The sequence below is a fragment of the Penicillium verhagenii genome (assembly GCF_028828195.1).
Source record: "Penicillium verhagenii strain IBT 33310 chromosome Unknown utg000007l_segment0_segment0, whole genome shotgun sequence".
Taxonomy (NCBI): Eukaryota; Fungi; Ascomycota; class Eurotiomycetes; order Eurotiales; family Aspergillaceae; genus Penicillium; species Penicillium verhagenii.
Window position 1 is genome coordinate 2973291 of NW_026643171.1, and position 27057 is coordinate 3000347.

Sequence of the window (27057 nt, forward strand, 5' to 3'; positions counted from 1 at the left end):
TCACCTTCAGGAGATAGGCCGATAGCGAGAGGAGCTTCCAACACTTTGATCACATCTTATGCCTCACGGGAATAAATAAGGTCTGACCCCACCTGCATTGTTGAAGGTTCCACCGACTTGATTCACTGCACATGGGGAAGTACTCAAACTCCAAGACAAGAGAAAGAATCCGCAAAACCCACTGATGCCCGGAATTTGGCACAAAAAAAGAATGTCAAACACCACTCTATCAGCAGATATCAATCTTGTCCGAATTTAAGATCCAATCCGAGTTAGAAACATAGCACCCGCATCTTCCGGTGCGTGAAGATGCATCCAGCCGTGGGTTCTTTATTAAAAACGCATTTCCCCCGAAGTCGTACGAGGACTATCGCGAAGCGTTGAGGAGAATTTATAAGACAATGACGTGATTTCTCATAGTGGTGAACTGGCGTCTCTGTAAAGAATTCTTGTTCAATGGTGGTGAATCGTGATTGCCCCACTTGCCGCACGAGGGGTTGGCGGGGATGCCATGGGATGTGTAAATACTCATTTCTCATTTCTGCTCGGACGTAGCAACCTTCATATCTCTTGGGCCCTGGCAGTTGTCCAAATATCACCTCAACGATTCAAATCAGCCTTGTTCTTTCCAAAGTCATTCTTCAAATCGAAACTGCTTGGATAAATGGCTTCAAAGTGAGTGTGCTAGTTCGACGCGTCAAACTACCCCACAAGAACCAGATCAGGGGAAGGCTATATTAAATAAAGACCAGAACGACAGGCCATTCACAGACGTCTACTAAAATCCATCAAAGCACGATTGAAAACAATGTCTACGGCATAAACATCGTTCGGGGAACATTGGACGCTGTTCCGTCAGTCCTCGCCCTTCTAGATGCTGCAGTCGAATGGCTGGTATCACGCGACAGGGCTGGGCAATGGGGAACATCACCATTTTCTGAGAATCCAAAACGCGAAGAACAAGTCAGGGAATTTGTCACAGCGGGTCATGGTCTCTGGCTCGCTGTCGAGGTTCCCAATGACACGTCCATTGTGGGCGACACTCAACTCTCCCAAGTTATGAAGGGAGAAGTTTTAGGGGTAATTGTAGGTGCACTTGCCCTTGGGGAGAGGTCGCCTTATGTGCCACCTGTCTCTGAGCCTGAACTCTACGTGCGACTGCTAGTCACCGATCGCCGATGTGCTGGGAAGCATATTGGCAAACGGCTTTTGGATCACGCGTATGATCTTGCCAGAAAGGAGGGAGTCTCATTGCTACGGGTAGATTGCTATGCAGGTGGTGATGGTAAATTAATCCAGTACTATGAGTCTCAAGGGTTTGATCGAGTTGAAATTTTGAACGGGGAAGGTGACTGGCCTTGCCAGGTGCTTGCTCAACGGTTAGACGACATGAAAAGAGAAGAGAGTTGTTGATGTTTTTTTTCTACATAAGCGGGGCGGTCGCGGGCCTCCTTCAAATTCAGCCCAGTGGCCATCTTTTTGTCCTTTCCAAATGCTCACTCCTGACAATCAATCGCGGTTTTATTTTCATTTTCATTTTCATTTTTATTTCCAGATATAATTGAATATATGCAAGTGTTTTATTTCTATTTTTCTAAATTCCGAAATACCTGTTTTCCTTCATCTTCAAGGAAGAGATTCTGCGGAACCGACCTCGGGACCTCGGGAGCACCAGGTAGTTTGATAACATTGAACCCGAGACCGGAATTTATATGGTGTTCACATTTGCAAGTAGGAGCTATTTTATCGCATCCATCGGGAATTCCAAGACGCAATACTGAGAAACCGTTGACCCATCCCTGGACGAAGATACCACCGGTCGACGCCCTATTTTTTGTGGGTCTTGGCGTGCTTGGGCTGGTTGAGATACGAGCGACTAAAAAAGGACACAAAAAGATAAATGAGCGGAAGGAGATAGGCAGACGTCAACAGAAGTGGAAAGACCTCAGCGCTGTGACGTAAACAAGGGGTTCTCTGGACCTGAAAGTTGCCTTCGCGAAGGCGAGAAGAAATATCAATATTCTCCGTACCACCAGCCAGTATTGGCTCCTCATGATAGAAAACAATAGTGTCGTATTCGATAAACATGTAGCTGCAGGAAAATATCAATCCAATAACAAACTGTGCGATTTGCAAAGTTGTCAAGGTCTGTTTGACCAATCTGGAGACCGAAAGATCAAGGGCGGTCCAAGCAAAGTAGGTGTACTAACACGCAATTTCGTAAGTCAGCTTTGAATGTAAAATGCGCAAAGTGAAATGCATACCATGATAGTGTGGATTGCCGAGTTAAAAAAGACACCAACAATGCCTGGCGGAGACATGTACTTGACTGCCGCCCACATGCAAACCATTACACCTGCATGATGATATGTTTGGAGAATTGAGCTTTGCTTCCCCTTGGCTAGTATGATGAAAGTATCAAACACTTCATAGTACTTGGACATGTAGAAAAGCCAGAAGAAATAAGCATATCCATTGTTCCAAAGCCGATCCGAGTCGGGACGGACAGAGAAGTATTCATCATCAAAAAAGGTCCCACCCTGGGAAATATTAAGGCTTGGAGTTTCATCTTGGCTAGTGATGTGACAAAGGAAGTCAACAACATGAGCTGAGGGTCTTGACCCTGCATTCCATGATGAAATAGGGTTGACGGAAGCACACATTCCATAGAAGGTCCACGCAGAGAATACGGCCAGGAGGATATTATGGAATATCACCAGCCATTTGAAGGTTCGGCCTTTGGAAAATTTCCAAGGTGCATAGTTTCTGTGCCTATTCGCACGATTGAGAGCAGTAACAATCATGAGATAGACCACCACTGCCGTGATAGGGACCCTTTTATCGAGGGATCCATAAAATATCGACTCTGGAATTGGGAATGGCTGGACCCATGTTAACTTTGTGGAAGGAGGTGGAAGTGTTTCTGGGGCACTTTCAAGATCCCACCTGAAAAGCTCTCTGGGTGGTAATCGGAAGTGGATAGAAAGATTCCGAGAGATCATCTCGTGATAAAAATTAATAGAGATGATGCAGTTGATCTAGTCAAATTCACGATGGGGGGTTTTTTTTCGAGAGAGAGGTAAATTGGCACTGGTGTTTTATATCGATATCTCACCCGGACAACATTGGATCCATGGACATCTGGATATCGTGAATGAAGTGTTACCAACTTGATGATCTCTATCTTCATCGGGATAACTCTGGCATGGATATTGGTGCACAACCTACTTCATTGAACTTCACACAGATTGTATCTGCTTGAAAGAACCCACGAGTATCTTCAACATTGTCGATCTTGTAGTGATATCAAGGAAACCAGTCTATAGATCATATTCGATAGGGAGTCACGGTCCACGGAATAAGCAAAAGCTGTAGAAGTAGAAATCGTGCCACCAGTGAGAATATGACTAACCAATCGACTTTGTCAAGGCAACTTTGGGGAAGCGACTCTTCCGCGTGATTAGTGTAACTAATTCATGCCGCATGCGCAATCGGGAGTTCAAACTTGCCAACCCAATCCAATTCAAGAAGTTGGAGACCTAGAGCCCAATATTCGCACGGCTTTCATTCTTGTCACTCAAAACATCCTCGAATAGATGACACAGATGACTCGGCTAATAGTTCCTCATCTGCGAGCATTTGCACATGGTCCGGGCCAAGGGGGCCTGGGGGTGTTATTTGCTTTTCTCCAACGCCGATCGCTGCACGCTAACAACTTATCACCACTCACTCTTCTCGCACCCATGACTTCGTAAGAAGCTGAAAATATTTGCTTTTCTGATATTCTGAAAGGGATTCTCACTCATTTTACCCTGTTTTCTCGCCTTGGGCATCGTCGGATATTGGATCAGCTTTCATGCGTGGATCCACATACTATTGAAATGCCTTGCCTCTCGCTTTTTCCTTTCCTGTGAAACATTTCCCACCTCTGCATACCTGTGATGATATAAAGAACAGGCCCACAATCGGATAGTTGGCCATTTTCCAAGGCTACCTTTGCATTGCAGACTGATCACGAGTCATGGATGATAAATTATGGACTTACCTATACGGCATAGGATTGATCATCTCTTTATACACCTTGGGCCTATTATACTATCGACTGTTTTTGAGCCCACTGGCCAAGTTTCCTGGCCCGATTCTGGCCGCCGCAACAGGATGGTATGAAGCATATTTTCAACTGCTCAAAGGGGGCAGGTTCACGTGGCAAATCGAGCATCTTCACCAAAAATATGGTCCTGTGGTTCGAATCAAGCCCTTTGAAATACACGTTCACGACCCCGACAACTACACGACGCTATACTCTGGACCGACTCACAATCGTGAGAAAGACCGTTGGTTTTACTTTATAGGCCTTCAAAAATCGCTGTTCGTTACACCAGATCATCGAACGCATCGGCTACGACGAAGTTTTATCAGTCCCTTCTTCACTCGGAAAGCGGTTCGTGAATACCAACCCATTCTCCAAGACAAACTTGCATCCCTGTGTCGCCATTTCTCAAATGCAAGAACAAGTGGTGTTCCGTTAGAGCTCCACGCTGCCTTCATATCATTTGCCGGTGATGCTATGTCGCAGTACGCATTTGGAGAAGACCATGGCTTTACTTTTCTTGACCAGCCAAATGTGTCATCAATTTGGAAACATAGAGTAAATGCAATGTTTGGAAGTGCCAGGATCGTCAGACATTTTCCGATCCTCTACTTTCTGAGTCACATCTTCCCTTTTGTCTCACGAATTGTGCGCCCGTCATTCAGCCTGACCGAGGATCTTCGAGCCGTGAGTACAAGCTCACTGGGCGCGTGAGAATACAAAGTCCGACTGACCACCCCCATTAGGATGTGAAAAGAATGGTAAAAATCGCGGTTCAGGAGCATCAAGCTGGTGAACTACACGACAAACAGAAACAAAAAGCAATTTACCCGGAAATGCTGGCTAACGAACGGGTCCCGCCAAGCGAAAAAGAAATAAAGCGACTTGAAGATGATGCGATTTTCTTTTTGCTTGCAGCATCGGATGCCCCATCACAGGCCCTTGCTATCACTATCTTTCACATTTTGGACAATCCGAAAGTTCTTCAAAAGTTGAAAAATGAGCTGCACCACTCATTTCCCGATGACGCAATCATGCCAAGTTTAGATGAGCTGGAGCCTCTCCCATATCTAGTAAGAAGGCTGCATTTCATTAACCCATTTACCACCAAGCATCTAACCAAATTTCATCTGTAGAGTGCAGTTCTAAAAGAAGGTCTACGTCTGTCCAATATTGTCGTTCCTCGACAACCTCGAGTGGCACCGGATGAGGTTCTACGCTTTCACAACTGGGAAATCCCGCCGGGAGTATGTCGTATATTCGAAAACTGTACCTAGTTTGAATGAATAAGGCAACTAACTCGATCTAGACACCCGTCAGCATGACAATCTACCATATCTTGAGAGACCCACGCATTTTCCCCGAGCCAACAAAGTTTAATCCCGAGCGTTGGTTACTTGGGGAAGAAGAGCTGCGAAAACTGGAAAAGTATCTTGTTCCCTTCTCCAAAGGTGGTCTTGGATGTTTAGGTCCAAAGTGAGTTCGCATTCATCTTCATCAATGCTTTGAATATGGTTTGCACAGACTACTAATAACTACAAGCATGGCTTGGGCATGGTTATATTTGGTGATTGGAACCATTCTACGGAAGTATGACCTCGCTTTGTATAACACCACGAGGGATAATGTGGAGATGGTACGAGATAATTTTAGCGGTCAGACGGCCCCAGGCATGAATCAAGTTCAAGTGAAAGTGTTGAGTGAAGGAGGACGGTGAAGGGAAATAATTATTCTGGGTTTCTGATTTATGCCCGTGCCGAGAAATTGGCTATCTAGAGACTCATCCTTTTTCATATGAAGCTTTGTTCAATCTCCTTTGAGTTCTGGAAAACAGAACACATCCAAGATGCCCCCTGAGAAACGGCGCAGATGCGAGCTCGACTGGCACGCCATAATCCTAGACCACAGTACCGACCGTTTATGACGAAATAAGTGCCCACCAGACGGGCCGGCTTACTCTTGCAGTTTTCCCCTGAAACCACATCATATACAGGCTGCGGAATACTCCGCTGAACGATATATGAGGTACTATTTGGTGAGATCACTGGGCAACGGCAACCTTGTATCTTTTCTTGCCAATCTTCCGGGGATAGTTCATCACCGAAGAGTATTCCCGCACCCTTCCCACTCCTGATTGGTTTCAGAATGAATCGATTTCTGATATTTGGAAATATGCGAGAGATTGTGATCAACTGATTCAACTCGGCTGAGCCGGGTAGGAAGGTCGGCGAAATGCCCTCTCGGAGAATCTCGGCTTGGGCTGGCGTTAGGACTTTCTGTTGATAAACAAGTGAATCCAGCTCCTGAAGAACAAGTCCTAACATTCGCTTATCATGAACAAGAAAAATAGTGCGCATGTCATTGAAACACCGCAATGAAAGGTGACGGAGAATATCAGTCGGCATCGCACGCAGCTCACTTTGGTGAAGTTCAATATTCACTTGGTGAATTTCCTCCAGTCGCTCCCCATTTGAATGGAATATAGATGATGTTGTTGGCGCTTTTGCATCGTCGGATATCACACAACACAGTGTTTGACCGAGATGCCCTCTCATAGAGGGAACTAAGCGCAGGTCTTCTGGTCTGATGAATCGAGGAGATATGCCCGTCCGCTGCTCCACAAGCCATGCCAACATTCCAATGTCGATCCCTTCCTCTTTCCCCTTAAGAAAATGAAGAGTCTTGGATGTATCGAATAGACTGAATATCCCAGTGAGAATCTATCGTTGCAAAAGTTTAGTAAACCTTTTTGCTCGTACATTCGCGGGTAGCGATGAGAGGATTGATTCTGTCAAACTAACTTCTTCGCAGTGTGCAGCTCCCTGGAACCCATTTTCCCCAGCACCCATATCATGGAAAGCCTGTTGACCATAAGCAGTATGTAGGAATCCATTCCAACAGAAACGAGCATTGATCTCGCAAATGCGAAATCTCACGCAACTCTCATAAGGATTGGAATGATTTGGCACATTTTCAATTAGAAAGTCGGGCCTCCAGGATCCTAGACACTGATGAAATGGGGGAATCATTCCCATTGGCAGTTTTGCCATCCACTGTGAATACAGTGAGTAAACAAATAATGATGCAAGTGATGATGAAGTAAAACGCCTTACTATCAGAAGATCCTCTTCGTAGGGCTCAAGCGGCATCCGGCTCGGAAAATTTGCCTTAGGTTCCCACCATCGCTCAACAATGCTCACGATTGCTGCAGTAAGTGCCTCTTGAAGGTCTTTGATCTGATTAATGTGATTGCCAGCACTGACCAGCATTGGGTGAGAGTATGATGTGACAGAGCCTTCAGGCCATATTGAAGGTGGTATGGATTGTAGCATCCTTGTCCTGTATGTCTCGCAATCTCGCATGCTCGCGAGATGTCCCACCTCGGCTGGCGTTTTCACTGCCTCCTGAGTACTTTTTCCGAGACATATTTGTTGGATTCTCAAGCTGGGAATATGCATTTTTACACACGGTATTGGTCATATGTATGAAGTCCATCTATATTTGAAAAAGTTGTGAGAGGATTGTTCGCTGTAAATAATTGAAGAGGAATCATTAAACATATTAGACACAGGTCGGGGATGTGACACGCGATGGCAAATACTTACTCCAGGGCTAAAGTATAGGAATCTCATGCTTGTCAAGGTTTCAGTTCCAGCAGCTTACTGCAGGTGCTATATGCATATCATGTCGAATGGCGCTCGGTGGGTCAGTGCTGTACACAATAACAAAGGTTCTGAAGTGGCCTAACCCACAGATCACGGGGGATGCAGAGAGCATCAATTGAACCTACACGATTTTATACCTGAGCACTTGAGTGCAGTAAAAGCTGTAGTACCCAAGAACATGATCAACAAAGCTAAAGTAGATTGCTGTCTGATTCTACCCCACGATCCACATTTTTCTCCAATATGCAGCGAGTGATCCGTTCTCTTTCCTTAGTCTGTAAGTTTTAAAATCATTCAAATCTGTGGATGAGATCTGCAGCAGTCTTACTGATTGACAAGCTCTCCGTAAAATCCATTCCCTGCCTCGCTATTCCGCACCCAAGTGTTGTCTTCTGTCAAAATCATCTCGCGACCATTCGTCGATTCCCCAAACCCTGTGCCATAATAAACGTCAAACTTGCCCTTTAATGCCCATGAGAGCAGTGACACACAATTTCCGGTGAAATTTCCACGGCCCTTGCCGACAAGCCACAGCGCCGGCCGAGGATGGATGTGGGACATTCGTCTAACACCGAAAATTCTACAAAACTGGCATCGAGCGGAGACAATGCACGACTGTCCTTGGCTTACCCACTGCAGCTATGAGACATATACGCTGTGATTCTTTGCCCTCCATGTACTTCAGCCGCATACCTCCGGTGGTGGTACTTCTTCTATTTTGAAGATTGAAATATTGCTCGGTCCTCTCTCCCTATTGGGCACAATATGACTCCTTGCTCCGAACTATCGAGTCACGGTTCCCCCAGTGCTTGAAAATAGTTCGGAGAGAGAGAATATATTACTAGGGGCCTGTTGGAGATTGGTCCAGATGAAAAGACAGCCCAGCTGCCTTTCCGCGAACACACCGTTACACCGCGGAGCTCAAATGCGTTCTCTTCTCCGAGGACATCCACCTGAACGATTTATACATACCTCATGGCCCAATATATACGCTGGCGGTCAACCATTTTGATGAATAATCGTCGCTGGTTACAGTTGCGAATCACGTCACGAATGCCCCTCTATATGAACGACGAGCTCGGTGGAGTGCTAAAACTTTCGGTGCGTCAGTTAAATTTACCAAATCAACAGTAACGAAACTCCCTTCTTGAGATTGAACTCCAAGACTACTGTAATTTTACCACGATTACCTCAAATTTCAAAAAAGCAATTGAATGGGCTCCTTTGACAACATTGAATAGTTAAGACCAAGTTCGCGTCCTGCATGTGTCCGCTCTATATTCATAGATTAAAGCCCCATTCACAATATACCTGGCAAATATACCCATTGGAATTCGCACTTGATCCTTTTATTTCTATTCCAGCATGAAATCCTCGGTAATGTTGAGAATCCCTTTCCCAAAGTTACAAATGGCTGCTTAAGATGCCGAGACATCAATGATCAAGTCCATGACCAGAAAGTGTATGAACTCCACTCACAATTAGCAATTGATCGGTCGCATTCGTCTTTGGGTTCACAATCCATCCGGTCAACTGGTGCTGCAATAGGTCTTGATAGGGTTGGACTGAAAAAGCTGTACTCCGAATAGAATTCCCACAGGGCATGCCAAAGATGTCTACTCGAACTACACTGATACATTTTTCGCTTTAATGAAAGCACAGTCTTAAATTCAGTTCAAATGTTGTCCATTTTTAATTTTCTCCCATGAACCATACAGCTTTCAATGGACTTCTTTACGACACCAGCGTATACACTGGAGCAAATATTGGCGGTGTCAACTATCCATCCCTTCTACAACCCAAGCATTCGATTCCCACCAACACAAACTGAGATAGATGCAGTCACTGATAAGAATCGGAACAAACAATTTCCAGATCTGGAGAGTTTACCCCTCATAAAGAAAGAGAATCTGTACGTCTCTAGTTAGAACCCCATCCATTCTGCGCTAATGATGACGACGAGGTACGAAACCATCCAACGGTTGATAGCAGATGACACACCTAACAACAGTTTTCGCCATGCTTCTTATATCAGCACCACTGGCGGCGGCTCAGGAGGTGCCCCAATGTACTTCTTGACCGATGCAAGGGAGAATCGCATTCAACGAATGGCAATGGGGAATCTACTTCGGCAGTGTAAAGTTATCACGCCTGGCGACTGTGTTCTGTCAATGCACACCTCTGGAAAGTTGTACAGGTAGAGCATCCACACGACTGTAGATTAAGTGATCCAATCTGCTAATACTGGTTAGATCTCTTGACCTCATCGCCGAGGCTGTCGAAAATGCCGGTGGTTCGATATTTTGTGCCGGCCATCTCATGTCCAATGCTGAGATTGCCGGCTTGGTTTCCATATATCGCATCAATGTCATCACTGGTGATTCCGGTCAGATTCTTCAATTCGCCATCCATGTCTCGTCTTTGCCAGAGGACCAGCGAACCGCAATAAGAATCAACAAAATACTCTACACCTCCGAGGTGTTGGCGCAAGCCCAGCGTGAGTATATCAGATCGGTTCTTGGAGACGTATCGATCTGCTCCGCATTTGCAAGTGCTGAGTCGGGTCCTTGGGCTGTGGGGAATCATGCCGTGACGAAACGCGAAGATGATGAGTCGGCTGATTTCATTTTTGATACTCGGAATATTGTCATTGAAGTTCTGTGTGAAAGCTCAGCTGGGCAAGACCATAAAAACTCTCGGGAGGGTATGAAGCCTTTGCCTGATGGTGAAAAGGGCCTTATCGCAGCCACCTCTCTTCAACGTTTGCGAAATCCTCTCATACGATACCTGTCGGGAGATATCGGCTCATTACATCCCTTGCCCGAGAACGACATAATTGATCCGGCACATTCAAAACACTTCAAGGTTCTTCGGCTTTATGGACGCGATCAACGTTTCAGCTTTAGCTGGCAGGGCGAATATTTTGACTTCGACACTCTCCGCCGCTTGATGCAATCGCAGGAATTTTCCATACTGCAGTGGCAGGTCATCCGCACTGAATTGTTCACTTCGGTTCATAACCTCGAAGTTCGTATTCTCAGGGAACGATGCGCGAATCCAAAGTTATCCGATAATGACCTGGTTGAGAAGTTGAGCAGTTTTTTCTGTGTCTTCCCTGCTATAAAGGACTATCTCCAAATCGTTTTCGTTTCCAGTCTGCAAGAGTTTGAGCGTAGTAAGACTGGTAATAAGGTGATACGATATGTGAACATCTAAAAAGTCGTGGATTTCAATAAGCATTGATTCTGGAAGACCATGTTGAGCTCAATATTGAATGCAACCAAATTTATCACCTGTAAATCTCATGGACGCGTAGAAAACCAAGATATGGTGAATTTGTGACACGTAATATGGAAGGAAAGTCAGGACTCAGACGCGTTAGTTACTGCGCTGAACCGCAGAGTCTTACGTCATCCGTCTCAGCGCATCCTCGGACCTCGGAAACACCAGTACGTCTCAACTCTCACCATCTTCAAGGATTCGAGCCGCGCTTATTAACAAGGTCTGACGCAAGAATCACGACACGTACATTATTTGAAAAACAAGGTGAATGGTTTTCTTAGCGCCCTCCACTAAGCTGAGCCAAGCTTTATCTTTCCTCGGTATACGAGCTTGAGCGGAGATCATGGCGCCAACGAATCAAACTCCTCGGACCCGCCGCCCCAGGTCTACCGTTGCCTGCGAGGCTTGTCGCCAACGCAAAGTACGATGTAGCCTCACCGTCACTGGTGTGCCTTGCGCCGGATGTACTCAGGATGGCGTTGGATGTATTGTGAACGCAAGGGAAAGGAAAGGGTAAGGGAATACCCAGTACATACTATATTGAATTAGCACTGACTGTATTGAAAACCCCTCATAGGATCAAACAGATTGGCCATTCAACACCTCGCCGCCCAGGACATTCCGGGCCAAATGTCTCAAACTTTACGGCCGGGACGGCTCCTATCACCACGACTCCATGTCCGAGTATTGTGCCTACTACACATCCAGGCCCTCCTCGTGTCGACACTCATGCTGAAAGTTCCACGCGTGCCGGGACTCCTTCAGACTTTGACATGAATAACATGGCAGACGAAGAGCACAATGGGCTCGAAATAGCATCGGCGGCGCTGGGACAACCGGCAAGCGTTGGGGAAGTCCCCTTCTATACTGGTACGGAAAATGTCCCAGACTCAGTGACAATGGTAAACGACCGAGACTAATACTCCAAACAGGAGAGCAGACTGGACCTACATCAGCCCTAAATATTTGCTCCCTCGATCAATCTTTGCCAAAGCATTTTTTCATACCATTGCACCGCACGCATCTATCTGACGAAGATCAGGATTTCCTGAGGAGGAAGGGAGTGTTTACTCTTCCAGGAAAAAGCGCTTGTGATGCTATGATCGAGGCATATCTTGTGCATGTTCATCCCATTCTCCCAGTAATCGAAGCGGATGTGCTCGTGAATCATCACCAGGCTGGGCAGCTTCAAGACTATAACATATTGCTCCTGTGGAGTTTCTTTTTCGTCGCTGTTAATGTAGGCCACAGCATAGGGTATTATGAATCATCGACATTCACTGACTCTTATAGTTTATTCCGGCAACAATATACGAGCGGGAAGGCTATACATCTAGACGGGCAATGAAGTTTGCGATGTACTCCAAAGCTAAGGCTAGTAAATCTCCTGTCTCTTCAGCGCTCACAAAGTCCCCTGCGCTAACTTCAGTCTTCAATTAGTGCATGTACAGCAATGGAAATGAAAGAAGCAAAGTTGTGCTGTTACAATCGTCACTATTGATGGGGTTCTGGCACTCCGACATGGATGAGCATGCACAGCCATGGTATTGGACAGGCATCGCAATAAACCTAGGTCAGATCCTTGGCCTACATCGCGATCCCGATGTATCTTACAACAACCCCTCTATTACCGACCGACAGCGATGTGTTTGGCGTCGACTTTGGTGGAGTTGTCTTTTCCGAGATCGCTGGTTGTGTCTGACTCTAGGGAGGCCACTGCGGATCAATCTCGATGACTGCGATATCCGAATACCATTGGCAGCTGATCTCCTCTGTGATACTCTGAAGTCAGATGGGTCCACCATCGCATCTTACTTGCCTTGCGACATGAACAGATTGGCTGAATACTGGGTCATGCTAATTGAGTTAAGCTGCCTGCTAGGTAACGTACTAGTCATGTATCGTCGGCCCGCTGTCCTCAAAGCATCGCTAGCTGAAGTTGAGGGACTTGAGGGACGACTACTACGGAGCAAACTTCCAGACCAATATGAAGTGGGTTTGACGCGTATAGCAAACTTCTATGCGCATCACGTCCACCTGCATTACCAGTTAGTTCTAGTCCCTTCCCAAGTTTCGTCTGCTAACATTTGCCACAGAGCAATGTTGGTTACCTTCTATCGCCGCTGGGAAACCGAAGCTCCGGATGGTTTGACTTCCGCGTTAGTGGAAAGCTGGCAACATCGAATGCGACTCAAGTCTGATGCTGCTGCCTCTAAAACGAACGATATTTTGGACGCGCTTATTCAAGAGGAACTGCTAGGATTTGCAGGACCTATGACGTTAGTACACTCTGTCGAAACCTCTCTTGTGCTCCTTCAACCTGAAGAAACAGTTGTCTTTGCCCTGAACTAACCAATATTCAATCAATCAAGGCCTCCTCTCTTGGTTCCAGCAATGCAAGGGCATTTGCTTCAATGCAAAGTTGGTGACAATCTTTCAAAGCGCATCCGGTTAAATAAAATTGAAATGTGCATGCTGGTCTTGGAAGAATTCCAGAAAACATACACCGTTGCTTCGATTTATCGTGCAATTTTCACGAAAGCGATCCAACAGATATTTCCGGATTACTTAGCTCCCACTATAAGGGCCACCCCTGCAGCAACTGCAGTCCCGTCTCCTGTCAGTGAGATGCATGCCCCGGGTTCCATCTTAGGAGAAAGAAACATTGTTACTAATGCCAGTGAAAATAATCGGCCGGGTGAGTTCGGAGTTACATCAGACGAAACTGATTTTATGGGAGTTTTCATGGACGAAAGTTCAATGTTTGACTTTTGGCAGACGTGGAACCAAATATAAAGCATGGGCGATTTTTCGTCAAGTTCCAGATGTCCCTTGCAAGAATCTTTCCAATGTTCCAAGATTCAGTCCAAAATTTGAAAATTAAATTCCTCGATATTTATATGACTTTTCCTGTGGTCTGATCAAACGACAAAATTCACATGGATCAAATTCGTTAAGCCACACCAAATTCTAAAGAAGTGTGGATGTTCTAAGAGACATTGAGAGTTGACCAGCTAAAGTACATAAAAATACTGGAAATTACCTAAGCAATGGCAATTCCGGTAAAAGCTCGACTCTCATCGGTGTGCAGTCTAACTTTCTGCTTTCCTTCAGCATTGCATCTGTAGATGTTACCACCAAGGTCGGTCAAATATATGCTGTCATTGGCCAAGTCTAGCTTCAAGCCAATTGCCTCGTTCAGGTTTCTGAGCAAGATTTCATGGCCAGTGGGGACAGGAAAGCCGAAATGATCAAGCAAAAGTCTGTTCAACGAATTCCCCAACGGGATCTCACCACGATCGGTCCAGTATAGGGTTTGAGAATCCTCATCAATTTCGAGATCGATGGGCTCTGGTAGGTTGTTTGCAATACACTGGATGTCGCTCCGTGTCGTAGCAGACTGCCCCTCTAGGAAATCGATGTTTGCATTAAAGATGCGTCCCTTGCCACCCTTGGAGGGCCCCTTCTGTGTCCAGTAGAACTTGCCGAGGCCGGGGGCGACAGTCACACCGACACACCACTTTGTGGGGTCATCACAATCCTCGGTATTCTGATAAGCACCATTCTGAACCAGTACTTCAAGCGCTGAACCATCAAAGTTGCAACGGAGAACGCGAAGGCCCTCTCGATCACAAAAGTATATTTTCTTTGACTTGTTGTCCAAGGCTAGCTGTTTGGGGGTATTTACCGTGCCTGGATCAAGGACGGTCTGGATATCGGTGCCGTCCAAGTTGGCAGAATATACTGCCCCGTCATCTTTGCCAGGGATGCCCATGGTGGTCCAGAACATGCGCTTGCTGTCGGTGTCAATCGCAAGGCCATCGGGGAGACATTGAGAGCTGACAATGACCTTTTGTTTGCGACCGTCGGCGGATATCTCAAGAATTTGGCCTCCGTCCGTACTGGGAACCTCTGCCGCCAGTCCGATATCAAGGACCAATAGCTTGGGCTCGGTGAGGGCTCCCTTACCAGTCACAGTAGGTGGGAAAAGACCACCTTTGGAGCACTTTGACCCAAGCCTACCTTCATCCAGATACTTCTTCTGCAAGAAATTGACCGTCTTTTCTCCAGAGAGATGACGTTCCAGGATGTAATGGTTCTCAATGAAACCCACAGTGTCCAGACCAACGTCTTGAAAGAATAGTCAGCCTATATTCTAAGAGATTTTGAGAGGGGTTTGGAAATAGATTTCCGGTACCTACCGTCCATGGTCTTGCAGGGGGTAACGGCGCTTTTGATGAACATCTCCGTCCACATTGAATCAATCTCTTCCGGTACCGAAACTCCTTCAGCGAGAATGGTCAAAACCTCTCGCTTAACTGCAGCCCAGAGGCGGTTGAAAATGAAGCCAGTGGACTCTTTCCGAGCAACATAAGGAATAGTCGCAGCCTCCTTCAAACGGTCGACCAAAAAGGGGAAGAGAGATGGCTCGGTGAGCCCATTGGTCATCAATTCCACAACCATGACCTGCGGGGGCATGTAGTAGTGCATGTTCAAAATGCGACGCTTAGCCGATTCCGACACTTTGACCAACATTTCAGAGGATTTGTACGAAGACGAGTTAGAGGCCAGAATGCAATCACTTGGCGCAAGCCTATCCAGTTCGGCAAATGTATCAATCTTCAAGGCAAGCTTTTCTGGAACTGCTTCAATAACGAGCCATGCATTTTTGACCGCATTCTCCAGTTGTTCAAAAGCTTCGATATTGCCAGGGACCTGTCCTGTTTGCTCGGCGTAGGATGCCACGTTTGCTTCGACGTATTCGATGCAGTCTGCGCGTTGTTCTAGGCTAGGGTCACGGACCTGGACGTCATATCCGGCGGATGCCCAAATGCACGCTATTCGAGAGATGTCAGCGTCGTTCATACATACTTGGCGTTCGTTGGAGAGAACTTCATACCGATACGACGCCCCAGAACACCTGCACCCAAGATAGCAACGGGACGTTTGTCATAGTTCACGGGAGTTTGCCAAGTGCGGGTCATTCTGGCCATAAAGTAGATGAACAAGGCAGAGTCGAGCTTCCAAGGGTAATAGATTTAGACCAAAAAAAAAGCTGGCAGGATATGTATGAGAAGAATGGATAGTCAGGAAAAGTAGGACAGAATGAGGACTACTCATTCATAAATACTTTTCAGAGTATGTGCCACCGTTCTCTCTTTCGCGGCATTGCGCGGCAACTTCAGGATCGCACGGCATCGGGAAAGAATATTTCGGGTCGATCGGCCAAAACGTTTGATGACGAGCAGTGGCATAGGTGGAAATTCCGGAGTAGAGTGCTCAGATAGATCCCTGGTAAGAATATTATGTGAGATTGTTTGTTTCGAGGTCCCGGGGCGTAAGTTGTAACAATTCGCGAGGTACTTGGTACTTTTCCACGTTCCGATTGGCTTACAAAGAAGGAACCGAGGTAAAAAAAAATTGGACCTTGTTGAATCATTCCGATTGGTTGATGAGAGACGCTCATTACGCTAATCGCCGATCAGCGGTAAATATCCTGTCTTGTTTATCATCAAGTTCCAATAGTGCGATTCTCGAAATACAACGACAGCCCCATGAGCTGACACTATTTCTATTCCGGATAAGGGCTAGGGACATAATCTGCTAAGGTTGGAAAGGAGGATAATAGTAAGATATAGTAAATTAGTGTGGTAATCAATATATGAATAAGTTTTAGTAACTGGATTAGAAGAATACTAGTAAACATCCATATAAGAATGGAAAAAGACAAAAAAGAAAAAGAAAGAGGGAAACGAATGCTCCAGGAATCGAACCAGGGACTTCCAGGGAGGTAAAAAGCACAAATACGTAAAGACTTCCCAAGAAACAAGTCACTCGCTCCCGCCATCGATGCATCACGGCTTCATACTAAGCACTCCCCTCCCAACTTCAAAAATCAATATCAAATTAAATAAAAAAGATAAAAATAAAAAAAAGAAAATAGTTTTATAATTTAAAGAAAGAAAAAAAAGAGGGCAGATACTTTGTAGTAGGTCCGCGGCGCACTTTCTCGCTGTCACTCAACTTAGGCTTCGACTCTTAGGCTCGCCGTACTACTCAATATCCCCATCGTGGATGGGCCCAGTGTACCTGAAGTGGGGGCCGCAAATCCAGAGCTGGCTGAGGTCCCGAAGGGTGGAACCAGTTGGACTACGTGGGTGCCAGGATGGAATTCTTCCTCAAATTATTAAATATAAGGGAGCCCTTACCAGTTCCCCTTTGCTTAGTACTAGCATACCCCTTCCATTCCTAACATTTGAACCTGGCTTGGCCTTGTATGCTTTCCTTTTTATTCTGAAGCTATTCCAGGGTTCACTTTCACTCCTTATCTACGGGTGATTTCGTCCCGCACCTAAAACCACCGCTATTCATGCTTCCTTCATACTGTCTATAATTTTGAAATATTACTTCCATAATTTAACAAGCCCAATTCCTTGTTACCTAGTACTATGTATACGCTTCCTCTACATCATCAAGAGATTAAGACCCCAGAGAATAGAGTCATAGAAACACTTCTAAGGTTTGTAATTCTTGATAATTTTGTCTCATAAATTAATCGAAAGAAATCATAAGGGTGAGCTTGGTAAGGAGAACAAAAAAGAAACTCGATAGCATATATGATATAAACAGACAGAAAAAGAATTCTTAAACACAAATGCAGCCACTGGATCTTTTGCTTCGAAGGAATACAATACAATGTCCATCTATGCCCAGGTAGAAACCCAGCACATGGACAAACAACACCACACGAACCACCTGGGCAGTAACTAGAAGCAAAAGATCTGATCGTCCATCTTAGAGACGGCACCAGGAGCCTGGAAGCCCAGCCCCACAAGGGCCTGCTTCGAGGCATTGACCATACCCGGTGGTCCACAAAGCATGAGTTTCGTATCTGGAGAAGGAGCCGGGAGCCTTTCCCGCATCACAGCCGCTGTGACATAGCCCTTGCCATAAGCCCACTTCTGGGGCGGGCTGTCCAACATGTACCAAATCTTAAAGTTCTGGGGAAAATTGACAGCAAAGGTCTCGAGTTCTTCTCTCAAAAGAATATCCTCCTCCCCACGATTGGCGTAGATAAGGTTGATCTCAGTGGTATCGGTGTCGTCTTCACAGATAGCGCGAATGAGTTGGTACATGGGGGTGATGCCAGTACCACCAGCGATCATTCCAATCTTCTTGCAGATGCCTTTCTTATATCTCATAGCACCTTTGGGACCACGGAACTGTATTTTGTCACCCAGCTTCAGGTTTGCAAGGTATTGCCCAGTCAGCAAGCCGTCAGGGTAGCACTTGATCAACAATTCCAATTTTCCCCGGTCCAGGTTGTTTGAGGTGGGGGTGTAGGACCTTGAGACTGACTGTCCGTTTACTGTCGCCTTGATCGCGACATGCTGGCCGATGGGAATGCCTATCACATCTGTTGTATTTGGCAGTTGACACACGAAGCGATAGACGTTCGGGGCTAAGAGAACCTTTTCCACTAAAGGGAGAGGCTTGTATTCTTTTGGGTGCAGGAATCCTGGCATGAGATGGGGATTCTCTTTTGCGAGTGTGCTTCGTTTGATTCGCGGTGGATATCTGGTGAAACCAGAATCGATATGCGTGAATTTGGAGAGTCCGGACCCAATCACGGTTGCAGCTACGGCCGAAAGCAGGGCTGCAGCTGCGAATCCATTGACAAATCCCCCTTGGGGTAAGCGGGGTATAGCGAGTTTGGCTAAAGTGAGGTGCGAAAGCCATGGAAGCCTACTGGGAAGGTCCTGTAGGTTGATGTGGCTTAGGGCGGAAGTGGGCGCAAGATATAGTGAGACGATGCCGCTGAAAGAGGCAGCCATGACAGCAAGGGTGCGGGTAGTTTGTAGTCGCGTTTTTTCGTCTTCCTTAGCAGGGATCTGCTGGATGACACGCACAGCAGCTGGGCGCTTATACTGGCCAGCATCCTTCAGGGTACCGATATAGTATGCCTCCAAGATTTCGTTCGCGTCCTCAGAATGCCCAACGTCTTCGTATGCGCCAGTCGCGTCTTGTCCAGCAACATCGATCAGAACATCTGCTCCACCCGGATGATCTTGCACGTATTTTGTTACGTCATAAACTAAGGAAACTTGGGTTAAACAACGGTGTTTGACGACACAGGGAAAACAAGGAGAGAAAACTGACCTTTTCCATGGATAGCAACCCACAGGTCATTCCTGCTTTTATGAGCTGCAACGTCTTCCATTGTGAATGCCGTCATCTTGAGATCGGAGTTTGCTGAAAACACTTTGTCGAGAAAGAAGATAAGAAGGATTTGCAAAAGCCTTCTTATAAACCCACTCAGGCATAGAGAACGACGGCATCTATGGGACAATCAGAAGAGATAGTTGCACCGGTCAGTGTGACAGGCTCCGAATCCGAGGTAGGCCCGCGGTAGGCTTAAGGAGACGCCGGTGAAGAGACGTATACTCCATGTTGAGATGGTCAATGTTGATACCTCGGAGGAAACAGGGGTGGATCTTGTGTTGCGCTCCGATTCCGAGGTAAGTAAGAGGAACCAATCGGAAAAGCGGTGACCCTGGCAAGAGACCGAGGATCCCTCGTTAAGTGGGTCTTCCCGAGCCGTAAGTCTCCACTTAATCGAGAAATTCCATCATTGTCCGATGATCTACAAATGCTCTTATTTACTAGAATATCTGTATATAAGCCTTGGAAGATTCGGTTCGCCTTGAAATAATTCATTGTGGCTATTTCGATTTCCATTTTTGAGGATAAGGTTCAGCAAGCTCAGCAATGCCTTCACAGACATTTTTCCTCCTGGGAGAGGATCTCTCCCTCACCAAAGACATCGATATCGATACTTCACAGTCGATTGATGAAGTAAAACTCTTGATTGCTGCTCATTTTGCCATTGTGGATCCAATTGGTAAGTGGTAGCTTAGCGACCCTTTAACTTGGAATTTCTGGTTTTCTCACTGATGGCTATGTTTAGGTATCAGCTTCCAGGGTAAAGGCGCTGTTCTTACAGATACTTCGGAACTTGCCAGTGCAGTCGGTCCTGTGCCCATTGCAATTGACGGACATGCGGTCCGTGATCCGCCTTGCCCCAGGGCACTGCCTGTTGTTGGAACTTTCTTTGAAGTTTATCCCGATCATCTCGGCAACCATCAACGTCTTTTTGAGCAGTACGGCCCTGTAATCAAGACAAACAACATGGGTCGTGTCACTTACCAGACGAATGACCCCAACATCGCATCCATTGCATTCTCCGAGTCCGACTTCTTTACCAAAAAGATCAACGAATCGCACCCGTTGTTTGCCCTGAAGACCCCGTCCGCTGGAGTTTTCCTCGGCGACACCGATACCGAAGAGTGGCGGGTGGCCCACAAATTTCTACCTCCTGCTCTCGGACCCAAGGCCGTTCGCCATTATGCTCCAATAATGCAGAAAACAGTTGAAGATTCGTTCAAAGTCTTCGATGAGCTTGATGAGCAAGGAGAGGCCTGGAATGTTTACCAGTATATGTTGAAGCTTGGCTCTCAAGCGGTCGGAAAGCTTACGCTGGGTTTGGACTTCCAGCATTTCAGCTGTCCAGATGCCCCACTTCATGAAATGGTCCACAATATTGCGGAGGTCCTTTCATTGAACAAAAAGGTTACCTCCAAGGGCAATTGGTATGGGTCGCTACCATTCGGTGACCCGAAGCGCCTCAGAAATCTAAAGGCTCGTGTTGAAGAGATTGTGGATGAATCTATCCAGAGTGCCTCTAGAGCCGGGGTCGATGATCTTCCATTACAAGATGCAGCTTTAACTGCAAGCAACATGGTTGGTATGTATCCCCTCTAGTATAATCATTCATCATTTATCGATCACTTAACTAATGCCCATGACAGACTATGCTGTTCGGGCAACTGATAGCAAGGGTGAAAAACTACCAAAGTCGAGTCTCATCTGGGCTCTTGTGGTCGCTACAGGTGCCGGATTTACTACCACAAGCTCTCTTCTGTCGTGGCTTATCTACGGTCTCTGCACGTATGAGGGTATGCAGGAGCGACTTCTTCAGGAGCTGATTGATCATGGCTTTGATGAAAATACCCAAATGACAGCAGAGCTTACAGATAAGCTCGACTTCCTCGACAAGTACATCAAAGAAACTCAGCGCCGTCATAACCCATCATTTCAACCAGGACGTACTGCGAAAGTCGATCTCGTTCTCCCTGGAGGGTACAAACTGCCAAAGAACTCCGTCATCATTCCGGCGATTCATCATATCCACAACAATCCGGAAATTTGGGATAATCCTGCCCGGTTCAATCCAGACCGCTGGGACACCGAAGAAGTGAAAAACAGACACAAGGCTGCTTATATACCATTCGCCATGGGCCCTCGGATGTGCATCGGGTTCAATTTTGCTCTTCAGGAGATCAAAGTCTTCTTACCAAAGCTCATCTACCGGTACAAGTTCTCCCGGGAAGGCGACGGACCTATTGAATATGACCCCATGTTCCAGTTGATCAGGCCAAACAACCTGTACGTGCGTGCGGAAAGACGTGTCAAATGGCCACCAAAGTCGAGCAAGAGCAGCAGCGCCTAGGGTTACAAATTTGGCGAGTTGTCTCCTGCGTATACATTAAAAAAACACGAACTTGATATTGGTTGTTCGCATTGGAATTGTTATAGAATTAGATAAGGTTGATTTTTGGCAATAATATGCATGTGTGTCTTTTGGTTATCATATTGCCTGAACTTGATAAGAGGACAAACTTAGTACTTCAAATGTTGAGATAAATATCGTACTCTACTGACCGCCGCCCTTACGACTTGAGAGCTGGTACCGGTACTTGCATATCGTGTGATCCTTGATTTTGCCCTGCCAACTCCAACCAGCCAACTGGTTGACTGCGGGTGATCATGTGATGGTATTTTGCACACGTATGGTCCGTGACGGTGTACGTACCCGAGTAGTCAACACTCACTCCAGGGGGGAGATTGACAGCTCCTTTCTACTAGTATTTTGCGCTTGCAAAACTGCACGTTGATTCAGAAAATTCTCAATGAGATTGCTTCTTCTTTGGCATTTCATGCCCTGAAAACTCATGATTCTAAGCTCATTTGTTGACGCCAAACATTTCGGAATTTCGAATGAGGCTTGTGGTGCCCGATGTAACCCCGGGGCGTCTCCACTTGGCTGTCAGCCCTGGCCCCTGGGAGCGACTGATCAGAAGTTAGAACAACGGAGTGAACGGAGGAAATTCCCCCTTTAGGGGGAAGGGCTCGTGCGGACTATAGCAAGTTGCATGTAAGCGAGGTGATGCTTTGCTTATGTTTAACCCATGAGGCGTTTTGCTAACTTAAATAGGACTCTAATAATTAGCCATCCTATCATGGTGTGTCTGTGGGGAAGGGTCCCTTAGCTCATGGGGAAAGCACGGCTATCGGCAAGTCATTGACATTGACATAGCCCCATTTTCAGCCGCTGGGGTTTTCCCCCGAGACCCTCGCTCATTTGAGTGCAGGCCATATTCTTAGACATCTTAAAAAAGGGGGCAATTTTGGAACTGCATGTTTACACATACGTGTTCAAAGGCTAAAGCAGTCCGGCATGGAGCAAACGAGAGACTCTATACCGCTTCACGCGATGAACACAACTCAACACGCGGGGTCAGCTAGTCAAGATGGTCACACCCTTTGCGATGACCGATCAGATAGAACCAGTTTGACCCAAGAAGTTGATTCGAGCCCGGCAGGACAAAACCTTCATACTGCAAATCAAATCAGAGCGCCACTCCCTCCACAAGTTCGGCTGTTGAAGCGTTCTTGGTACATACTATATCTTGCTCTGGGATATATCGGTTTGGCTCTCTTTTCATGGGTTGTCATTTGCATTCTATCCGTTCGCCCTATCACCGCTAATCACTACGGGGCCTGGATATGGAACGACCAAAACAACCGCTACGGGTGGACCACGCCTGAGCTCATGCACAATTTATATGTTCGCAATGAGCGATGGTATCGTGCTGCTCAGATCATCCAATCCATTGTCTCTGTGTTTACCATTCCTTTGACCTCTGCTGTGTGCTCAAGCGCTGCGGTCATTTTTATTCAACAGCGACGCGGCCTCACCCTCTTACAGATGATGACGCTTGCCGACAAAGGCTGGAATGATTTATCGATGTATGGCAGAGTCGTTCCGTTTTTTTCCAACGAACCTTGGAAACGCTACATCAGCTCATTTCTACTTCTGGCCATGTTTGTGAACGTCTTGGGTGCAATCATATCTCCTCTTCAAGCTGTATTCTTGTCGTCTACAACAATTAAGACCCCAACGTGGCCCTCGAGCATCAGTGAGATTCTCGATATCCCCGATCAGTTTTCTCCATACTATGACGATGATGTCAACTTGATTGTGGTGATGACTCGTGCCGCATTAAACTCAGCCACTACGACACAAGAAGAAGCCCAGCTCTGGCAAGGTGGCGAGGTATCGTGCGCCTATACAGGCGATGTCGAAGTCTTACCCACTTCATGCAATAACGGTGCCACTCTTGGTGACCTGGCATCACTGTCTGATCCTTTCCTCGCCCAGTTACCCAATGGCTACAATACAGGTCTCATTCAGCAATTTGTTCCTCGCATCAACTCAAGTGCGCACTATGAGAACATTTCTTCGGAAGACTTTCCGAAGAATTGTGATCAGATAGATGGGGCTTTCTTCATCGAATACACCAATACGACTAATGAATATGTCCCATATACTTGGGGAGTACAGGCATGTATGCCTGCTAACGTCACAAAGTCACCGTGGAAATCAACGCGAGATCGCCAGGATTTTACTGAGGAGCTCTATCTGAATATCACATTGATCAGTTATGAGTATGAGACCTATGACACTCGAACCCTACAATCCAATTACACTTTTTACAAAGTGACCCTGAACACGACGACCGGTTATTTTGAGCTTCCTAATTACATGAATGGTGGATCTGCCGGATCTTTATTAGAAAAAGATCCTAATAGCATTTGCGGAAGTGACTGCGAAGCTGAAGGTTATAATGATATTAAGTAAGTTCATTTTTTGTAAGAAGGGCCCCCGGCTGGATACGTGCTAACATACCAAACCAGTGATCATAACAGTGAACCTAAACGCAAACGAGACCTAACAGTTTCAAATGACAAATCCCTCATGCTCGAAACGTTAGCTAACAAGGGGCCTCTTCTCACCATAGCCATGGCTCTCTTTGGTGATGGATCATTTGTACAGGTCCGCCAGAAATATCCACAAACGTTTGCCTCTGTGGACGCGGATTCTCTTCATTCTACATACGCATGGACCTGTAAGGATCTAGCACCTCTTGACCTCCTCACAGGCTCTGCCCAGTGCATTACGACAGACGCCGGTGGTGCAAACGCATCCGAGCTCAACAGCGTGGTAGCCGATTGGATCAACAATTTCAATGATCCGGCCACTATGGGATCGACATTCAACGCTGCCGCGTTCCTCGCCAACAAAGCCTGGTTGAATAACAACATTACACCGGACTTGATGACACTGACCATCAATTTTGACATGGGAGCCGATAGCAAGATCCCCGTTATCTCAAGGGCGGGGGTAATTCTAATCTCCACACTTCTCGGGCTGGACATTTTCATTATTTTGTCTCTGGCGACTTATGCATGGTGGTCTCCTCGATGGACAAGACATATGGACTCTTGGGCTATGATGAGGATCGGCGCATCCATCGTCGATGACTCACCGTTGCTCGTTAGCCGAAGTAAGGACAAGGTCAAGGCGCTTAATAAAATTCCGGGATGGATAGGTGACAAGTCGGAGGAGCATGAACCGGTCGGTACACTGGCGTTGGGGGGCTTGGGAAAGATTTCCTCCCGAAAGAATGAACGTTTCAACGGGTTTGACGGGAACGATGAGCAGCGACTTCGTAACGAAAGAGAGCAGCGACTTTATAATGAAAGAGTCCAGGCTCAAGCTTACTTCGCGCGGCGGCATACCCAGAGGAATGTGGAAGAGACTCCGGAATCATAGTTGACCCTTAATATTGAATGGAAACCCCCTCCTACTAATACCCTCGAAAGTCTTGCTAAGATTCACTCCTAGTGAAGATCCATTTACAAATACGACAAAATATAGTACATATATCATCTACTCGTATCGGTCCGTCAGACGATTTATCGGAAGCTTGTCGCCCGTTGTATTTTTTTCACTCGCAGCCTTAATCATGCGTAATGGGGTAACAAAGACTTGACGGTAACCCTAGTCCTCAAATCAATCAATCATGAAGCAATGCAGTCAAATCCAATGATAATCCTAGGGCAGCTCAAAAGTGGAAATCATAAAAATGCGCTGACTGCGTCGCGTCACGACGTGCAACCCTTGGGGAGTAGCTGGATTGAATGGCCATGCGTTTAACGTAAACCTGGTATAGGTCACCATCGCCTCCATCAAGAGCCTTCAATCTCAGTCTCCCAGAGTTTGAGACAGACCATGCCACCGTATTCATGTCCATATTAGTTGGCTTTTCGTAGAAATGGCCCCACGGGCCATCGTCCGACAGTTCCTCCATGAAGTTTGAGTATTCATCTTTGAAAAAGTCCATAGCCGTCTGGTTGGCAATGAAAGTGGACGAGAAAACACCAAGAATCTCGTACGTGTTGTCGTTGTATGGGCATTTGGTCTCGTGGATCACAATCGAGACGTGTTGTGGGTTTGTGTCGATCTGGCTCTCATGGGTTGCTCTGAGCTTAGCGATGAGCTCTGGGGGCCAGTGGGGCGCGTGGTCATGATAGGGTCTCTGAGTAGTCGACATCCTGTCTATTAACTCTGTTAGTAAAGCTACTTCATGATGACGGGCAGAGAGAATTGGGGAATAAGAAGAATATGAGGGTTGAGCCCATATATATGGGCATTGATGTGTTGTATTGAGGGAAGTCAACCTTGAAGATTTTTCAACAGACTTTTGATGGGTGTGGAGTGAAGAGAAAGAGATTAGAATGCGAGAAGTGATGGGTCTTATCGGTTTTGGGAGGTTCAAGATTCCATGTGTCTTCATAGTCACTCGTGGCAACCCCAGCAAAAAAGCAGCAAGCAAGCAGGGCAAAATGTTAGCATGATTTCCAACTTCCTAAACATTTTGAATCAATTACTGCATGATTACGGCGCCATCTCCTCGGTCACACCATATCGGACGCGGGGAGCGGTGGGTTATATGAAAGCTCACTTACTGAGTTAAGTAGCGGCGTTAATAATGCGAAAATAAGCTTGCCAATATTATTGATCTATCTTCTTCTCAGGTCCTCTCGCTGACTTTGTTCTCCTCGTCACGCCCGCAATAATCACATGATGGAACCTTCCTGCGCAAATTCTCGTTTTTTTTGCTGCTTCAAAATCAAGCAAAATATACTGAGCGGTCTTCCTACGGAGCTATTGCTATGCATAGTGGATTTTCTCCTGCCTGAGGACATATGCTCTCTCTCCATCTGCAACCGCCGTTTCAACATGGTATTTAAGGACCGAAGACAATTCACAAAGGCCACAGAAAAGAGCCAATTGCGCTTCTTACGTTGCCTTGAACGCGATAACCCAAGGTACCTTCTTTGCTACTCGTGTTGTGCTCTCCACCAATGGCGAACCTTTTCAACGAGCCTGGACTTTTTGGACCCAATCTGTTATTCCAGGGATCCACTTCCATACATATCAAGATATAGGTTGTCAAAGATCCCTCATTTACACTGGTTTAAGTCAAACAAAGACCTAGCCACCGCTCCCAAGTATTTTCTCGACTTTTTTCATATTCAAGTCGTGATGAAGCGACTTTCCCACGACAGTCAAGATGGTATCAGAACACAAGATTTGTCATTCACTCACATCAATGTGTACGCCGAATCGACAAGCCTATTCTCAATTCACGCCCACATACACTATGGTTCAATATCCCCAGGGCTATACATCCGGACTCAGGATATCATTTCTATGTGCAGAAGCGTGGTCCCTTTTATTGCAGATAATAGGGCAAGAAGCATTCTAGAGCT

General features: G+C 46.4%; 11 protein-coding genes across 11 annotated transcripts; 6 read left to right on the forward strand and 5 right to left on the reverse strand.

Moving 5' to 3' along the window:
- Nucleotides 1–664: 664 nt before the first annotated feature.
- Nucleotides 665–1413, forward strand: N7466_007772 (uncharacterized protein; the record flags this gene model as incomplete). The annotated part of the gene is made up of 2 exons (XM_057167161.1): nucleotides 665–675; nucleotides 795–1413. The coding sequence occupies 2 exons, from the start codon at nucleotides 665–667 to the stop codon at nucleotides 1411–1413; spliced, it is 630 nt and encodes a 209-aa protein (XP_057020202.1).
- A 2608-nt stretch (nucleotides 1414–4021) lies between these two features.
- Nucleotides 4022–5807, forward strand: N7466_007773 (cytochrome P450; the record flags this gene model as incomplete). Its single annotated transcript, XM_057167162.1, has 5 exons — nucleotides 4022–4800; nucleotides 4848–5163; nucleotides 5227–5337; nucleotides 5400–5566; nucleotides 5633–5807. The coding sequence occupies 5 exons, from the start codon at nucleotides 4022–4024 to the stop codon at nucleotides 5805–5807; spliced, it is 1548 nt and encodes a 515-aa protein (XP_057020203.1).
- Nucleotides 5808–5880: 73 nt separating this feature from the next.
- N7466_007774 (uncharacterized protein) lies at nucleotides 5881–7548 on the reverse strand (the record flags this gene model as incomplete). The annotated part of the gene is made up of 3 exons (XM_057167163.1): nucleotides 5881–6810; nucleotides 6850–7143; nucleotides 7204–7548. The coding sequence occupies 3 exons, from the start codon at nucleotides 7546–7548 to the stop codon at nucleotides 5881–5883; spliced, it is 1569 nt and encodes a 522-aa protein (XP_057020204.1).
- Nucleotides 7549–7969: 421 nt separating this feature from the next.
- On the reverse strand, nucleotides 7970–8316 carry N7466_007775 (uncharacterized protein; the record flags this gene model as incomplete). Its single annotated transcript, XM_057167164.1, has 2 exons — nucleotides 7970–8030; nucleotides 8084–8316. 2 exons carry the CDS (start codon nucleotides 8314–8316, stop codon nucleotides 7970–7972), a joined length of 294 nt encoding a protein of 97 aa, XP_057020205.1.
- A 1163-nt stretch (nucleotides 8317–9479) lies between these two features.
- N7466_007776 (uncharacterized protein) lies at nucleotides 9480–10971 on the forward strand (the record flags this gene model as incomplete). Its single annotated transcript, XM_057167165.1, has 3 exons — nucleotides 9480–9667; nucleotides 9719–9952; nucleotides 10008–10971. The coding sequence occupies 3 exons, from the start codon at nucleotides 9480–9482 to the stop codon at nucleotides 10969–10971; spliced, it is 1386 nt and encodes a 461-aa protein (XP_057020206.1).
- An 848-nt stretch (nucleotides 10972–11819) lies between these two features.
- Nucleotides 11820–13389, forward strand: N7466_007777 (fungal specific transcription factor domain-containing protein; the record flags this gene model as incomplete). Its single annotated transcript, XM_057167166.1, has 4 exons — nucleotides 11820–11907; nucleotides 11970–12277; nucleotides 12478–13033; nucleotides 13136–13389. 4 exons carry the CDS (start codon nucleotides 11820–11822, stop codon nucleotides 13387–13389), a joined length of 1206 nt encoding a protein of 401 aa, XP_057020207.1.
- Nucleotides 13390–14080: 691 nt separating this feature from the next.
- On the reverse strand, nucleotides 14081–16022 carry N7466_007778 (uncharacterized protein; the record flags this gene model as incomplete). The annotated part of the gene is made up of 3 exons (XM_057167167.1): nucleotides 14081–15168; nucleotides 15240–15875; nucleotides 15938–16022. 3 exons carry the CDS (start codon nucleotides 16020–16022, stop codon nucleotides 14081–14083), a joined length of 1809 nt encoding a protein of 602 aa, XP_057020208.1.
- A 1782-nt stretch (nucleotides 16023–17804) lies between these two features.
- Nucleotides 17805–19273, reverse strand: N7466_007779 (putative cytochrome b5 reductase; the record flags this gene model as incomplete). The annotated part of the gene is made up of 2 exons (XM_057167168.1): nucleotides 17805–19132; nucleotides 19198–19273. The coding sequence occupies 2 exons, from the start codon at nucleotides 19271–19273 to the stop codon at nucleotides 17805–17807; spliced, it is 1404 nt and encodes a 467-aa protein (XP_057020209.1).
- A 533-nt stretch (nucleotides 19274–19806) lies between these two features.
- Nucleotides 19807–21607, forward strand: N7466_007780 (cytochrome P450; the record flags this gene model as incomplete). Its single annotated transcript, XM_057167169.1, has 3 exons — nucleotides 19807–19939; nucleotides 20006–20842; nucleotides 20907–21607. The coding sequence occupies 3 exons, from the start codon at nucleotides 19807–19809 to the stop codon at nucleotides 21605–21607; spliced, it is 1671 nt and encodes a 556-aa protein (XP_057020210.1).
- Nucleotides 21608–22651: 1044 nt separating this feature from the next.
- On the forward strand, nucleotides 22652–25054 carry N7466_007781 (uncharacterized protein; the record flags this gene model as incomplete). The annotated part of the gene is made up of 2 exons (XM_057167170.1): nucleotides 22652–24075; nucleotides 24136–25054. The coding sequence occupies 2 exons, from the start codon at nucleotides 22652–22654 to the stop codon at nucleotides 25052–25054; spliced, it is 2343 nt and encodes a 780-aa protein (XP_057020211.1).
- Nucleotides 25055–25346: 292 nt separating this feature from the next.
- Nucleotides 25347–25835, reverse strand: N7466_007782 (uncharacterized protein; the record flags this gene model as incomplete). The annotated part of the gene is made up of 1 exon (XM_057167171.1): nucleotides 25347–25835. The coding sequence occupies one exon, from the start codon at nucleotides 25833–25835 to the stop codon at nucleotides 25347–25349; it is 489 nt and encodes a 162-aa protein (XP_057020212.1).
- Between the last annotated feature and the right edge of the window lie 1222 nt (nucleotides 25836–27057).